The 15,269-nt window shown below is 44.1% G+C and overlaps 1 protein-coding gene across 1 annotated transcript in view; it reads right to left on the reverse strand.

Annotated features, from left to right (window-relative positions):
* Positions 1 to 15,269, reverse strand: part of PKHD1 (PKHD1 ciliary IPT domain containing fibrocystin/polyductin) — a 262,741-nt gene that overhangs the window by 214,430 nt on the left and 33,042 nt on the right. Inside the window, 7 exon segments of the mRNA XM_050894040.1 lie at positions 1 to 1,614; positions 4,220 to 4,287; positions 5,730 to 5,925; positions 8,885 to 9,020; positions 9,816 to 9,946; positions 13,040 to 13,318; positions 13,803 to 13,908. Coding sequence (XP_050749997.1) covers positions 1 to 1,614; positions 4,220 to 4,287; positions 5,730 to 5,925; positions 8,885 to 9,020; positions 9,816 to 9,946; positions 13,040 to 13,318; positions 13,803 to 13,908 — 2,530 coding nt within the window.

The following is a 15,269-nucleotide window of genomic DNA, read 5'->3' on the forward strand; positions in this document are numbered from 1 at the left end:
CCCAGTTGCGATGCACAGCTGTCACCACCAGCTGAGAGGTGAACGTCAGGTTGGAGGAAGCCCAGCCCCTGGGGACATCCAGGCCCAGCACGTGGTACTCGCCAACAGGGAGCAGAGGAGCTGAGCACTGCAAAGCAGAGCGAGTGATGGTGACACCACTACAAGGAAAGTCTCCAACAAATACGTAGATGGTGTCCATCTCTGTGACCTGTGATACTGTCATCGTTAAAAGGAGACCAGTTGCAACAAGCGAAAGGAAAACTGGGGTAAACTCCTCACTGTAACTTATTCTTCCAAGGTAATAAGAGATGCCATCTACTTTTAGACTCAAAGCCCTAGTCCCAGTACCTGGAGGCACTGTGCACTGGATAGCTACGCAGGTGACATTGAGAATGAGGCAAGGGTGATGATCAATGAGAACAGAAGTCATTCTCTTTCCTTTCAGTGCTGAGCCTGCTAAGGTGAGCAGGCCTCCACCATTGGTACTGAAGTTTCGTGGGTAAAACCGGTACACCTGAGGCAGGATGGTGAGAACACTGGACGCCTTTCTGAAGCAAGCTTGCCCACTTTTCCCGTTGGATATGGAAATGTTGTGCTCCCCTGGGGCAATGCAGTCTGTCTGGCACTTGATGCTGGTCTCATTCCAGAAAGTTACCTTGCAGACAGCCTGGTTATTCACGTGTACCATGGGGCTATCACTTGGCCATGCCAACCTCTGTCCTTTAATCATCACATAGGTGAATGTCCCATCGGTCTCCCAGGTCACCAAATCTACAAGGGGGGTCCACTGCTCATGAAGATGGAGTGTACAGTCTCCAAGGCAGACACTGCTGATCCCATTGACAGTCGCTGTGACATTAAGGGCCCAAGATGCCTCAGCCAGCCACTGATAATGCAAAGGATGAGCCCCTGGAAGGACAATACAACTAATGGCATTGTTGTCAGAGTTCTGGATCTCACAGGAATAATTACTCTCCAGGCTGACCTGTACCAAATTCCTCCTGGATTTTAAAGCAATACCAGATATAGTGAGTAACATCCCACCACAGATTGATCCTCGTGATGGGAATATGGAGGTTATACGCGGAGTTATTGTAAGGGCCTGCAGCCTTGCTGTCACACGAGCATATCCTAGCTGCCTCTGGATAACCTGGATGGGGAAAGTCCCAGGTTCCAGACTGTCCAGTGGCAAAGAGCACTGATAAAACATTGCAGACTTGTTGCCACTTCGAAACTCAAGTTCACATTCACTGTATCCAAGCTTAGCCACAGATCCAGTGATGTTTATCCCCTGGATGCTCAAGAGCAGGCTGCTATCTGTGATTTCCATTTCAACGACAGTAATCAGAGGAGTCAAAGCTCTTTGGTAATTAAAGGTGGTGGTCCTTTTTGCAAAGAGAGCATGCTGAAGTGACCTATTGCTGATGACTACGTTTACTCTGACAGAGATATCTTGTGAATCTTCATTAGACAAATTAGCAGCTGGTGGAGTCAGGCACCAGACTGTCTCTTCTGCCAAGTGAGTCACCGTACAGGTTTGCCTGTTCATTGAAACAGAAACCAGGGCAGGATTTTGGCTAAAGCCCACCCCAGAGATTGTGAGCAGTGTTCCACCTAGGAGTAAAACAAAATAAGGAAGAAGGACATTACATGCAGGAAAGGAATTAATGACTTGTCTGTGAAAAATCATAAACCATAATAAAGCTGATAAGCATGGCAGACAGTCTTAGCTAGGCTGAATGGAAGAAGAAAGTCCTTTTTTTGGAACCAGACGGCTAGAGACAATAGCAGTCATGCATCAGGACAAACCTATGTGGACTAGAGGCTAAGGTATCAGAGAGCCAGGGACCTTCATGGCAGTAAATGACAGTAGAAAGCCACCACAGAACTGGAGGAAGCTGCTGTGAGAGGACCCCTGAGAGCAAACAGAGACTGAACTCTTCAGGGAATGGGTGTCTGTACAGGCAGGTGAGGAGATGGTAGGGATGGTTTGGTCCTGCTGCATACAGGGATGCAGAATGCGGTATGACTACTTTCAAACAAAAAGCCAGAACCACAGACCATCCTTCAATCTTCAGTTCTGCCTGGCCACTCGGGCAGAGTGCCAGATTTGCCATGCGCTGATGGTCACTGGCCCTTGAGGAGTTCACTGACCAGAAAAGCTGATACATTGATGAATGCTTCCAGCTTCAAGCCCTCCCCTACTTATATGCTCCCAGTCTGCACCATTTAAGACAGGTAGTACAGGAAGAGGAAGAGAAGAGCTGTTCCCCCTCCACTATCAATAGCAACTCCAACCAGGGCTTCCCATGCATGGGCTGGAGGAAGGCAGGCTGTCTGCTTTCCCCTGTGGTTGCCTTGATGTTTTTAATCCCTGGGCATCTACTTAAGACCACAGAAGAAGACAGCAAATGGGTAAACAGGCTCTTGGTGTGAACAGATAGGGTCATTCATATGGAAAAGCAACTCAGGAAGTTAGACATCAAGTTATGACTTCCAGCTGGAGCTGTCCATGTGTCAAGTGTTGGAAGCTGGAAGACTATTGTAGAGAAGTATCATTATACACTGCTCCACTCATATAATCTTCCTAAGGCATCCTATTTTTGGGTCACTCTGGGAGACAGGCTATCTTTTGTCTGACCTACATAGTTATTCTAGAACATGGCACTGAAGTCTCCATCTCCACATTGACATGAGCAGCAGCCTTGGGATTCTCTGCTACCACTCTGGTAAGTGCTAATTATCTGGAATAAGCGTGAATCCTGACGTCTGGATTTACATGACATTGCAAAGCAGCGGTATCTGCACTGCCTCCCAGGGTGCTGAGAATAAGCGTAGTACTGAAGAAGGAGCAGTCTGGATTTTAGGAAGCGATAATCATAAAAATGCAAACCCTCCAGCATTCCCAGCCTATTCCCATGCTTCCAAGCCCAGAGCCCAGCTGAAACCTCCCTCCGTCTTCCTTTAGCTTGCAGTACTGGCACTCCCAGTGCCCTGCCTTGCTTCAACCTCTTTATCCATTAGGCCCATTCCCTTCCTTTTCCCATCATGTGGCTGCAAAATAAAGTTGTTTTATAATGGAGTTCCTTTTGAGTGATCTCAAATCCTTACTCCAGATGGCCACACAAGTGTTAGAGACAACAAAAGACTAGAGATAAGGCGGGGAAAGGACTGGTGCTTTTTGCAGCTGTGAGATTCTAAGTCAGCTTAAGGCATTCATAAAACCACAGCCAAAGAGTTAATCAGCTCTTATTTAAATTTCAATTTACTCTTAAATACGAAGAGTGCAATTTTTTTTTTAGTATAGCTTAATCTTCAAAACTGATAGCATTTGCTATCCAGGCTCTATCCATGCTCTCATCTTTCAAGGCCTGGGCACTTCACAAACTATTGAACTAACCACTTACCACAAAGCCTCTGAATTTTTGTGTGTTGTGAAGCTGGGAGAGCAATCTGTAGAGGACCTGAGGTTGCATCATAAGAATTTCTCTGTCTTCTATAAAAGCATTTCTAAGGGCTCATGTAAAACTCACTACAGGGATTCAACTCTCTCCCACCCCCAGCCAAATAACAAAATAAATCAACCACCCCAAATCTGCTTTTTAAGATTTAAAGTAAAACTTTTCTTTTTAGTTCAGTGATGTTTTGCTCTGAAACATACTTAAATTATTTCCAATGTTTAAAAGCTTGGAATGGAATTAATAAATATTTCACTTTTGATTAAAATTAACATTGAAAAAGGGGGGGGGCTGTCTTTTCAACGTAACGAAAATGAACATCCCCTTTGGGATCACTTGAAATTATTGTTTGCTTCAAACTACAATAGTACCCTGCTTTCCGTCTAACTTTCACATAGAAAGCCTTGAAAGATGGAGGCGTAACGACTGAAAGAAACAGCACAGATGAGTCAGGTGTGGGCGTGCTTTGTTTTCCCAATGGGAACATGCAAGGATACATGAGCAAACACTTGGGGAAATCAAATTCAAAGCACAGGGAGCCATAAGCCACCCAACCAGACTGAGGGATGCTCACTACAATCCCACATTTCCAGCCTGCTGCTGTCTGCCAGTTGATGTCTGCATAATAAAGGGTCACAGATTTAAAACACCCTCATTTAAACTGATGTGAAATGGGATGCCCTTTCCATTCCTGCAGGAAAACTGTGCCCTTGATCCCTTTAACCTCCATAAGTGGCTGCAGATGTACCGACGCTGTTTACCCAGAAAAGAGCCACAACAGGGCTCTATGCCGAAGATCTCCGAGAGGTACTGGATTAACGGCTCAACCCTGCAAAACACAAGCAACATAGAGAGGGGTTTGGGGGATTTGGGGCTTTTTTATGTTTTTCTCTCCTGCTGCAGTGCTATTCTTTCTTACAACTCCTTCTAGGTTGGAAGGCCAAACACCCACTTGGCACATCCCCTTTGTTCAATGCCACAGTGACAAGACCACTCCACCCCCCAAATTTTTCCATGTGATTTGAGCTACATCTGTTATGAACACCGTCTTATCAAATTGCAACCTGTGGGCCAAATTTAGTCCATGAGGTGTAACTGAATTGCCCACCAAAAGAAGCAAGAATGAGGGGTTTTTTGCCAAACAGATCTCACTGCAGCTATGCCCACAGACAGGAGATGCAAGTGCACTGAAGAGACATCCCAGCTGCCTGCCTTCCTTACATCCTCCCACCAGATAGCGGAGGTAACTGCAGCAAGAGGAAACCCAGACATAACCTCCTGAAGCCCACTCAGGTAAGGGTGTAGCTCGCCTTCTGTCCCACCTACATCTACTTTTCCTCCTCATCAACCTCTTTTCAAAAACACCCCCTGCCCTAAAAAGACATGTTAGAGAAGTAGACCTTCCCTATCCTGCAATCCAGCCCACCAGAGATCAGAGTTGTCTCCTGGGATGGCCCATCTCCCTCCACTCTCTGTCCCTGGAGACAAAGTGATGGTGCTGCTAACAGACTCCACTATCAGATGGGATGAATCCCCGCCTGTCATCCCACCGACCAGAGGCTTTCTCCTTCTGAAGTTCATTAACGCAACAAGCAGCTTCGGGTGGTTTGTGAGCAATAAAAGCAGCTCCCTTCTCCCCAATACCACTGTTTCAGGATCATTCTTAGCAGCTGCCATGGATGAGAGCTGCGTGGCTGAGGAGCAAAATTGTGTTGCTTGTGAATGCATTGTTGCATCCCACTTTCAGGTCAGTTTTCCCCCACATTTTAATTCTTTTATACTACATTTATCCAGGCACGAACTTGAAGTGTCACCTTAAAAGATGGAAATAGCATCATTTAAAAATTCTCCAAACAAAGCATTTTTTTATTTTTCAAACTAGCTTTTGTTTTTCTCATGAAAAGTGTTTCTTTTCTTCTGCTGTTTTCCTACAGCAGGATTTATCTGCATTTGACCTGAATCTGTGAATACCTTTGATTGCCTGAATATGCATTTTTCATCAAATCAACTGTTTTTTCTAAAATGTTTCTCTCCTGCCTCCTACTGATCCAAGGGGAGCTAATTGACTAGCATTAGCAGTTTGCTGACTTGGGTTCCACAGATCAATAAATGCCTTGATAATTATTCATAATTTTATACCACACTGCAGATTTCACTGTTAGGTACAGAATTTGTGAAAACTCTTACTTTCCTTTTCAGATTAACCCTAAAATACCAAATAGGACAGAGAATTAAATTCATACCTTAAGGAAAGCACACACGTTCACACACCTGTTTGAAGCGATAGCAATGCCATTGACGATGACAGAAACGTTGTACCATCCCGCAGCCAAGGCTGGAAGCGTCACATTAACACCACGGTCTGTCTGCGCCTGGATCTGTGCCCATGAGCCCCCAATTTGGACCTTGACATCTGACCCTCGGTAGCTGGCAAACTGGGATATTCCAATCTGAAGCTCCTGACCCCCTGCAGAGAGGAGAATGGACGAAACTATTTCAGTGTTTCTGGCAACAGTTGTTTTAGCACATGTAACCATTGCCTGAGGAAGAGTCTCATCATGCCAGAACAAGTCCAGTCACGTCCATCAGCCCAAAACAAAAAATTGAAGACCACAGTGGTTCCGTATCCCGCTCAGTCCCTTGGCCTCCCTGATAAGGTCACCAGCCATCAGGGTTGTCTTGAGATGTTAGGACTGTGACCTTGGCTATGACCATCTACAGCCACTCTCAGCCTGCTGGTACACACTCAGGATAGGATCCATGCCCCCTTACCATAAATGTCCGTCCTATAAATGTCTGCAGCTGATAAAAGCCAAATCCAGTCTTTCTAAAGCTCACATAAACTGCAGCTAAGGAGTTCTGGGATTTTTCCTAAATCCCTGACAATGATCCAGACCACACTTTTCAGCACTATGGAGCCATCTAACTTTAACAGGAGCCTCCCACAGCTAAATGATCTACCTAAAGTCAGATACCCATGCATGCTCCAAAGCACCTTGTTTTCAGGAAACATGGCTCTGTCTCCCATTTAAGCTCTGTTGTAAGCCAAATTATATTCAGATAATAGAGGATACTTTCCTTTATTTGTGCATACTGTAGTAATAGAAAAAGACAAGGACAGTGGAGAAGGGAATTTCATAACCTAAATTCCTCCTGAAATAGCTTAAAAAATTAAGGGGTATGCCTTGGTCCAAATAAAGGCATTTTCATTGAGATAGCTATATCTGTAGTCAATGAAGAGAAACAAAGCCTTTATGGCATGATTCATCTTATTCTAAGGAAGACATCCAAAAAAGCTGTGGTGAATCCCACCACAGAACTGCCTATTTCTCTTCACTATGGAAGACATCTAAGCAACAAGCACAGAGGTGTGTTTAGGAGGTGAATCTCGTCCTCCCGTCTTATCTGAAGGGTGTGCGTTCAATTGCACAGAAGCAGGAATAAACAGGATGAGAAGGGGTCCTCAAGTCCAACTCCCTGCTGTCATAGACCACTATGTTACATAAATCCTTTTCCTAAATTAATCAAGCAAAAGGTGTTAATGTCTCTTTACCATCCCTCTGAGCCGGCCAGCCTGAAACACTTGTCTACCCACAGAGTCCCTCCAGAACAGCTGGTGAAGATCAGCTGTCACAGAACAGCTTCATTTTTGCCCATTCCTCTTCTTCACTGAGCATGCGGCACTGTTATCCCAGCCACACAGGGAGGTAGGCAGGAGCAGCTCATCTGCTTTACTCTCTCACCTTGTCTTAATCAAAATTAAGTTTTATAGGTTGATGCATCCTTACTAGAGATTCAGATCTGAGTAGCAATTTTGTCTCCCAAGCAGAGGCCAGGGTCACTTGGCTTTAGCATCGCCTCCATGGCGGGCACGGTCACCGTTACCACTCAGCTCCGCAGCCTCAGCTTTGGAGAAGTCTCTGCCTTCCATGAAGCAAGAGAGTCTGAACAAAGCTCCCCTCGTCTACCAGCTCCTCTAAGCAGGTCTTGAAGACAGTACTTTTCAACTCTGCATGCGCAAAGAGTCAAATAAAGTTTGAAAGCCTGCAAAGTTGAATATATTAATAGCATGAACTCTTTGGACTCTTGGTCAATTGTCAGCTTAATCCTAGATGCCTGGAAGGCATCGGTGTAATTTATTTATTCTTTTTATTATATAGGAGGAAAATTATATTGAAAGACGAAGCCGTGGAGGTTCTGAATAGGAGATTGAACTCAGCCACACCACTGTTCACGAGATGCTATAACATTAAGGAATTCCTTGCACCTGGGCTGCCCGCGGCTAGAAAAGTCTCCCCTTGGTGCTATGGTATCTGAATAATATTCAGATGATAAAGGACATTTTCTTTTATTTATGCATTCTGGAGTAATAGAAAATGACAAGGGCATGTGGGGAAAGGAATAGAAAAGCCAGGCATGCAGCAAGAAGTGCATTTCGTCACTGGCAGTCACCTAACTCCTTGCATCCCCACCAAGTTCAGCCAAACTGCTGAGCTTGGGGGAGCTTTATTAAGGCTGCAAAGAGAGAAAAAAAAAAAAAAAATCAGATGATTGCATCCTTGGAGGAATGGGAGTGGGGTGGGTAGGAAAGCAGGAATATTTCTGTCTTCCTCCTATCTTCCTTCATCTCTCAGATACTAGGAATCTGGTGTCTGGTTGCCACACAGAAATGTAGTAAACCTTCTTCCTAAAAGACTTGTCTGTAAGTGGACACCGTTCGCCATTAAGGTGTTCTATTCCCAATGCCCAGCCAAAACCTTGTGGAAAAAAAAGAAGGGAAATGAGCAAAAAAACCCAACCCCAAATAGAAACTTTCAAAAGACAGGAATGTTAAACACTCCATGAGATCTACTTGGGATTTTGCCCCCACAAAGTCCATGAAGTCTAAGCTCATATTCTAAAGTAACGGATCACAAGGTCAAAGCAGAAGGAACAGTTTGACTTGGAAATGGGAACTAGCAAGACAAGCGTTGCCTCTCTTCTGCTTTCAGCAACCTAAAATGCACAATGCACTTTATGATCAACCCTTTGGGATCCTGGAGAAGGACACTCTCTAGAGCTCATTTCTCTTGTCATGGCTGAACTCGTTACCAAGAATGAATGGGTGGGATGATAATTTCAGAGCAGCGTTAGAGAAATATGACACAAAAGAAGCACTATACCACACCTGACATCCTGTGGACATCACCCATACTGGCCTAAAGCAAGTAACTCATTATCTCACATATGCTAGAGAAAAACCAGCATAAAACAACCAGGACTGATCAGGACTAGCAGGAAACAGAGACCACAAGTTAAAAGAAAAGAACAAAAAAACAACGTCGGATCACCAAACTCCATAGACCTAAATTCCCTCCATCCCACCACCATCTGCAATAATGACACTTCTACAGATGATGCCCAATATGGGTCTGCAGCTTTTTCACCTGCTATGCCACTTCTGTTTCTGCTCAGTGATACAACAGCAGGGTTTAAGGAAGGATCGTATTGGAACAAGTTGGTTACTGTTGTTGACTGGTACCCAAAAATCAGTGTCACATGGACAGCAGCATCTTCTGTCCCCTAGAAACAGAAATGAAGAAAATGTCAGGGATAAGAATGTACCAATAAAAAAAGTTATTCCCTATATTCCTGCATCTCCTATACTTAATAAGTCAGGCACATGGCACCGACAAAATTTGTATATACACCAGACACTACTTAAATGTGTACAGTTACGCTGACTTTAAAGGGACATCTATGGAGAGTTTGAAACCTTAAAACAATCCCAGACTATGCAGATTTTCATTTGCTATATCCATACTAGTAAATTAAACAGTGGTAAGTCATAGGCGTAGACAGGTATCCCTACACTTAAACTATTAGCATCATCCTGGGTATAATTTTGCCATGCAGCAAAGAGCACTGCTGCTAACAATCCCTAGGCGTGGTTTTGGACGACACACAGATAATGTCCAAAGGAGATCTGGATGTAAAGTAGAAGATTTGGAGCTGAAGAGGTTCAACAATGTGAGCAAGAGCAATTGTCCCAGGCATGTGCAATCTACTAGCAGACAAATGAAAGTGGAGACAGGCAATTTTGCTGGAGTTCAAAGCCCCAGTTTTGTTTATGTGAGGCTTAGCTAATGACTTTGTAATCTAGATTTTTTGCTGTTTCACTGGTTTTCATAAATCATCTATCAATCTATTGTTAATTAAGTTGGTCTAAACTGTAGGTGGAGTCCATTGTAAATAGACCCGCAGCCGAGACTTGGCTGATGGGCTACCGTTTGCCCTTCCCCTAGTGTAGCTCAGGCCAGGAAAACATAGAAAGGCCGGTAGGCTGCCGGCTGTTCCCCAAAAAATATGGTTTCTTACCCGAGAGGGAACTTCACATTTAATTCTTGTCGAATTTCTGTCATCCTCCAAAATCGGGCAAGGCTGAGATCCAAACAACACCAAGTTAACCCCTTCCAGATTGGTCCCCCTTAGAGCCACTCTCAATCCTCCTGCAAAACCAATTATTCCGTTACATTCAAGAAGTAGAATGATATTTTAATATGCAAAGGATTCTTTATTAATAGGTGACTACAAAAGGCAGTACTGTCTCTCAGTTGATCTGATGTTGATCTGCTTCCACCTTGCTGTACCTAGCTTCCCCTCTTTCAACACAGGTCCTTCTTGCCTCTTATTTGAATTCTGGTCCATGGTACCGGAGGACTGGGTTTGTTTCTCAGTTTATTTTTTAATGGTATTTATTTAAGCCGGCAAGGTCTGGCCTGTGATCTCAACCTTAGAAAGATCCCCAGCCCAAGAATGAAATAAGGAAGGAAGGAAGAAGCACTAAGAATGGAAAATGAGCTTAACACAGCAGGTCCTTTCACAGTTCAAATAGCTGCCAAGCACCCTGCTGTCAAAAAAGCCTGTAGCATGTGTCTAGGAAACTTAGGTTAGAAAGGGGACTTGGCAGGGCTTGAGACTTAGCAGAGTTGTGAGGAAAGTCACGGAGGGCTTGATTCTATGAAGCACTAAACCTCAGCTCTCCTTTGTGCCAACCAGAGCTGAGCCTCTTCAATCACATGCAGGATCATACCCAACACAAGTCAGACTTGCACTTGATCTTTCTGCAGCACCCAATTCCAATACAAATAGTCAAGGTGCCCTCTGCTTTTTCAAGTGACTAGAAGATTCAGGGACATTTCAAAGAGAAACAGGAAAGGGAACAGGAATGGACACTAATGGCAATTCTAACCTGGACTTTGTTCTTTGATGCAGTTCAGAGACAAATTAAAAAAAAAAAAAGAAAATAAATTTTGCTTGAAACTTACAGCTGTTTGCTCTAGTTATTAGTCCTGCAGAGTTTTAGGACTATGGCTGGACAGACTGCTCAGACAGGAACTTTATTAATGCAGTGTTTATGTGTATGTGTTAGTATGGCTATATTACAAACCAGCTGAGCTTTTATGATGCTTTTCATGTGCGATGTAAGTAAACTTCCATAGTAAAGTCATTATATATTGAAGGCAGAGTCCCTTGTACCTTTTCCTCAAAGCATCAATTCCTGCTAATTCTTTAAAGCAACAGAGAAGTCTAGAAGTTTAATCTTCTAGATTTTCTCTGGCTGGCAGCAAAATCAGGCAAACAACAGCAATCAGATACGTTAACAGCAAGTTCCTTCCATCTGCTGGAGCACGGTAGTACTTTTAGAAAGGCATCCCACACTTATAGAGTTAGGTCACAGGGAACTCCCAGCACAGCACCAGTGATATTTTGGTAAAAGGGACCTGACGCAGCAAAGTACACGGTGCTTCCTGGCTTCCTCTCCTGTAACGTTAAGTTTGCAGAGTCAGAAACAGCAAGAAGTCAAAACTGAAGCTACTTGTCTAATGTGATAGTTGTCAGATAAGGAGCCTCAGATTTAGAGTACAAAACCCATGTGTGTTGTGTAAAGACTGATGCTCTTAAGTTTTGATATCTACACTTATATCCATATGCAGTGAAATACTGCATATGTGCACTTTACGATAAGATTGAAGAGAAGTATTTTAAATGGAAGAAATTAAAAACACAGATGGAAGCTATAATTCTTTCCAATTATAAATGTTCAAGGCATATGTAATGTAAGATAACATTATACTTGCTTTCTTTTTAATGAGTGACAGATCACTGTAATTGGGAGAACTGGATTGTCAGCAAAGGAAATGAGAAGCAAGGCCCAAGCACTAACACTTGCCATTGCTGGCTTTTTTCTTTTAGGGTTTTTTGGATGTGTTTGGTTTTTGTGGTTTTGGGTTTTCTACAAATCAAAACTGAGTGTTAACCTTAATGTACCGTATGACCCTCCCTTTGGGGACGGGGAGGGAACGAAAAGGGTTAAAACAGCTTTCTTCCCAGGCATCTCAGCAAAACATGAAGAAAACTGGTGGCCATAAACTTCTTGATTTTCAGTTTAGGAACCCTACATTGTTCCAAATCCATCCCATAGCTCATCCACAGAGAGGTTCACAGACCGTCATTTCCTTTCTCTGCCTGCTCCAAGGTGGCCAAGAATGGCACAATCAGTTCTCCAAGCCACATGGCTGAGCTGGCTTCATGCTGCATCTAGGCCGGTACTCCTCCTCTCAGTGATGTTTGTTACCATGAACTCAAAGAACCTCAATAATGAAACTAGGAGGTTTCCAGACAAAAGCTGGGTAACTTTTACTGTCAGAGTAGACCTGGGTCATGTTGTTTCTAGGCGCATTCCTAGCTGCTTGAAAACAAGTCATATGCTGAGACTGTTGGTCTGTGGGCAGAACTCAGCTGTGTCAAGTGTTCTCCACATTTCTCATTGGGTTGGGGAGACTCTTCCCTCTCCCAAAAAAGAAAGGATGGCTTTTTACAGCATTTGGTTTGCCTTAGCTACAGTTGTCTAGGCACCTCACTGGAACTTCCAGGTGAAGTCCTCTCATCTGTGTCACATAGAGGGCAGATGAGAGTCATAATGGTCCTTTGGCCCCACAGTCCTTTGGAAAATCTTCCAAGCTTTTGTCTTCAGGGATGGAATATAGCACCCTTTATTTCCTCTTCTGTTTCAAGGAAAGGAAGGGTAATGGGAATGGAAGCAGCTTCAGTTTAGTTTGAGCTTCTCTAGGTTTTTCAGTTTTGTATCTAAACACAGATGAGTTTTCCATTTTATCACTCAGAATATGAATTCACTTCAATGGGACTGGGATGAAGCATAGTTTAGTCATTTCACAATTAGGCCAGACTAATTCAAATACTACAAAGCTATATGTCAAATGGATATGGGAAGGTAAGCCATGAAACATTAATACTCATCAGATTTGCTGGAATGAATATACCTGCATTTGAACTTATTATTCCCAAACAAAACTAGTCGGGAAACTGGTTGCCTCCACAAAGAACCAGGGAAAGTCTGTCAGTCTTTAAGAAACTTGCCCCAGTGCTTTGGGGTACACATAATGTGTCCAGCCATATTATGTCTTTTTCATCAGGTGAAGACCTTGGTAGTGAAAGTACAGAAGAACCAAAACACGCCATGAAAAGCAAGAAGCAGAAAGCAGACATCCCCTGAGAGCCGGTCTGGCATTCAGACCTACCAATCTCTGAAGCTGTAGGAGGTTCGATAACTACCAGCTTTGGCTCAGCTCTTAGGAAGATGCCTTCTCCTGTGCTGCCATTGAGTGCGAAGCCATAAGGTCTCACCAGTAATGTCAACTGGTAGACTCCGACTGGCAGCCTCTCCATCTGGCAAACCACTTCGGTTTGATTCAGCATTACGACGTGGCAGGTCATGTTGTTCACCTCCACCTGCAGGGCTGGCTTCTCCTCAGTGAAGCCAGCTCCCCTGATAACTACTGTGGCCTGGGACCTGTTGTCTGAAGGAATATAATTGACAAGATGACTCATGAATTTCAGTGTAGCAATGCTCAGGATTTACTTTCAACCAACAGTTAAAAGTTTCTACCATCTTCCTCAGGACATCCTAAAAACTACACCACTGATGACCTCTCATTGTCCCCATAACGCCTATTCCTGCCTGTCCCTCTCCAGCTATTATGTTTTTCATTAATTTTTTATTAAAAATAACTTGAGCCAAGAGCCACCCTTCGCTGTAAGCACCAAACCTACCACTGTTTCCCTCCCCTTTATGCCTCTACCATCTTCATGTTGCTGTAAAAACGTCTGTGCTACATACTTTAAGACTGGAGCTGATCAGAAGTGCCCCACTAGAAAGTGCAGTTTCCATAAAATCAGATATTTCCAAAAGCACACACATGCACACAAAATCATCAGCATCTGGCAGATCTTTTTCACAGAACAGTGTTTTTGCCATTTCGTTCAGACACAAAGCCCCATTACCTGATGAATACTCCACATCGCTGACTAAGGGTGTCAATTCCTGGCTGAACTGGAAAGAGCATGAACCAGAACAGTTTGCAAGGACATCATTCACCACCACCACCACCTGGAGACAGAGAAGAAGGTTACCCTAAAGCTGGGAAGGGAACAGAGGTGTTTTCTAGAGCCACATCTATCTGGTAGACCTGCAGAGTGATGCCAGTAGCCACACTGAGCTACCGAGAGCACTCTGACTGTGCCAGAAGAGAGCACAGTCAGACAGCTGTTTATCCTGCTGCAGTCTCATTACAAATTTAATTGCAAGGCTTGCTAGGGCTCATCTTAGGCAAAGCAGAGCACAGCTTTCAAAGCTGTATCGCCAGGCTTTCTTGGTGTCTGCAGGATCATATCTCCCATCTTGCTGGGACTCACAGCTCCTCCCAACTCCTTTTCTTCTAGTCATCCACTGAAGATCCTGCTTACCATACCCCAGGTTCTTCCCACCCCGCCTTGGGAACAAGTTTATTATGTTTAAAGCACCCTGTAAGACTAATTAGAATGAATCTCAGAATGTGTCTTTTCAGCACGCAGCCCTCAATTTTATTTTTTTTCCCCTTGTTCATGCTGAAACAAGAAAGCTGGTCTGTGACCTTGATTATCTAACAAGAGAGATCAAGAGATATCTCTTCTGAGATGTTGATATCTCAGAAAAGCCAGCTGGCAAAGCACAGGGCATAGGAGAGCCCCTCTTCATCTCTCTCCCAGGTATTAAGGGTGTGCCAGGAGAGTACACCAACACCTGCAAAAAGCAAAAGCAGACTGTCTCCAAGAAACACAAGGAGCACAGACTTAAAGTACTCTGCTTGAATAGAGACACAATAATTAGAGGGACATTTTTATACTTGTTGCTAGCAGCAAGCCAGAATAAAGCTTCAAAGACAAAGAGGAAATCTGATCGCTGCTGCCCTTCTTGTTTCATTTGGTCTATTCGAAGGTATGTCTGCACCACAGATGGCAAAGGTATCGTAGGTGGTTAAGCCACTGGAAGAAGGGCAGTCCTCGTGTCTGGGGAACAGGCTCATCAAAAAAGCAGGATGGCCTAGCCCCAAATGCTGCACAGCTGGGCTTTGAGCACATCCAGCATCACCCTGTTATCGCTACATTGCCTGGCAGTTTATGCTGGAAGCAAAGCCAGCGATGCGTACTGCTCTGCAACATCTGAGAGCAGAGTTTGCAACACGTTTGTCCATCCAGCAGACTCACTCACCCAGGAAGCCCTCCTTACTTCCTTTTCACACTTAAAGAATTGAGATCCACAGAGGCCGAGGGACTTGCCTAATTCACAGACTAGTACCACAGCCACCATCTCATTTATTTTGCTTGTTAGTGTAACGGCAGGAACGCTGCAGATTAGCAGTGTCATTCCCAAGTTTGGTGGCCAGCACCATAGGACCCACCAAGGGTGGGAGTCTAGAGGCAACGTCAGCC

The sequence above is a fragment of the Gymnogyps californianus genome, chromosome 3 (genome assembly GCF_018139145.2).
Source record: "Gymnogyps californianus isolate 813 chromosome 3, ASM1813914v2, whole genome shotgun sequence".
NCBI classification, from domain to species: domain Eukaryota; kingdom Metazoa; phylum Chordata; class Aves; order Accipitriformes; family Cathartidae; genus Gymnogyps; species Gymnogyps californianus.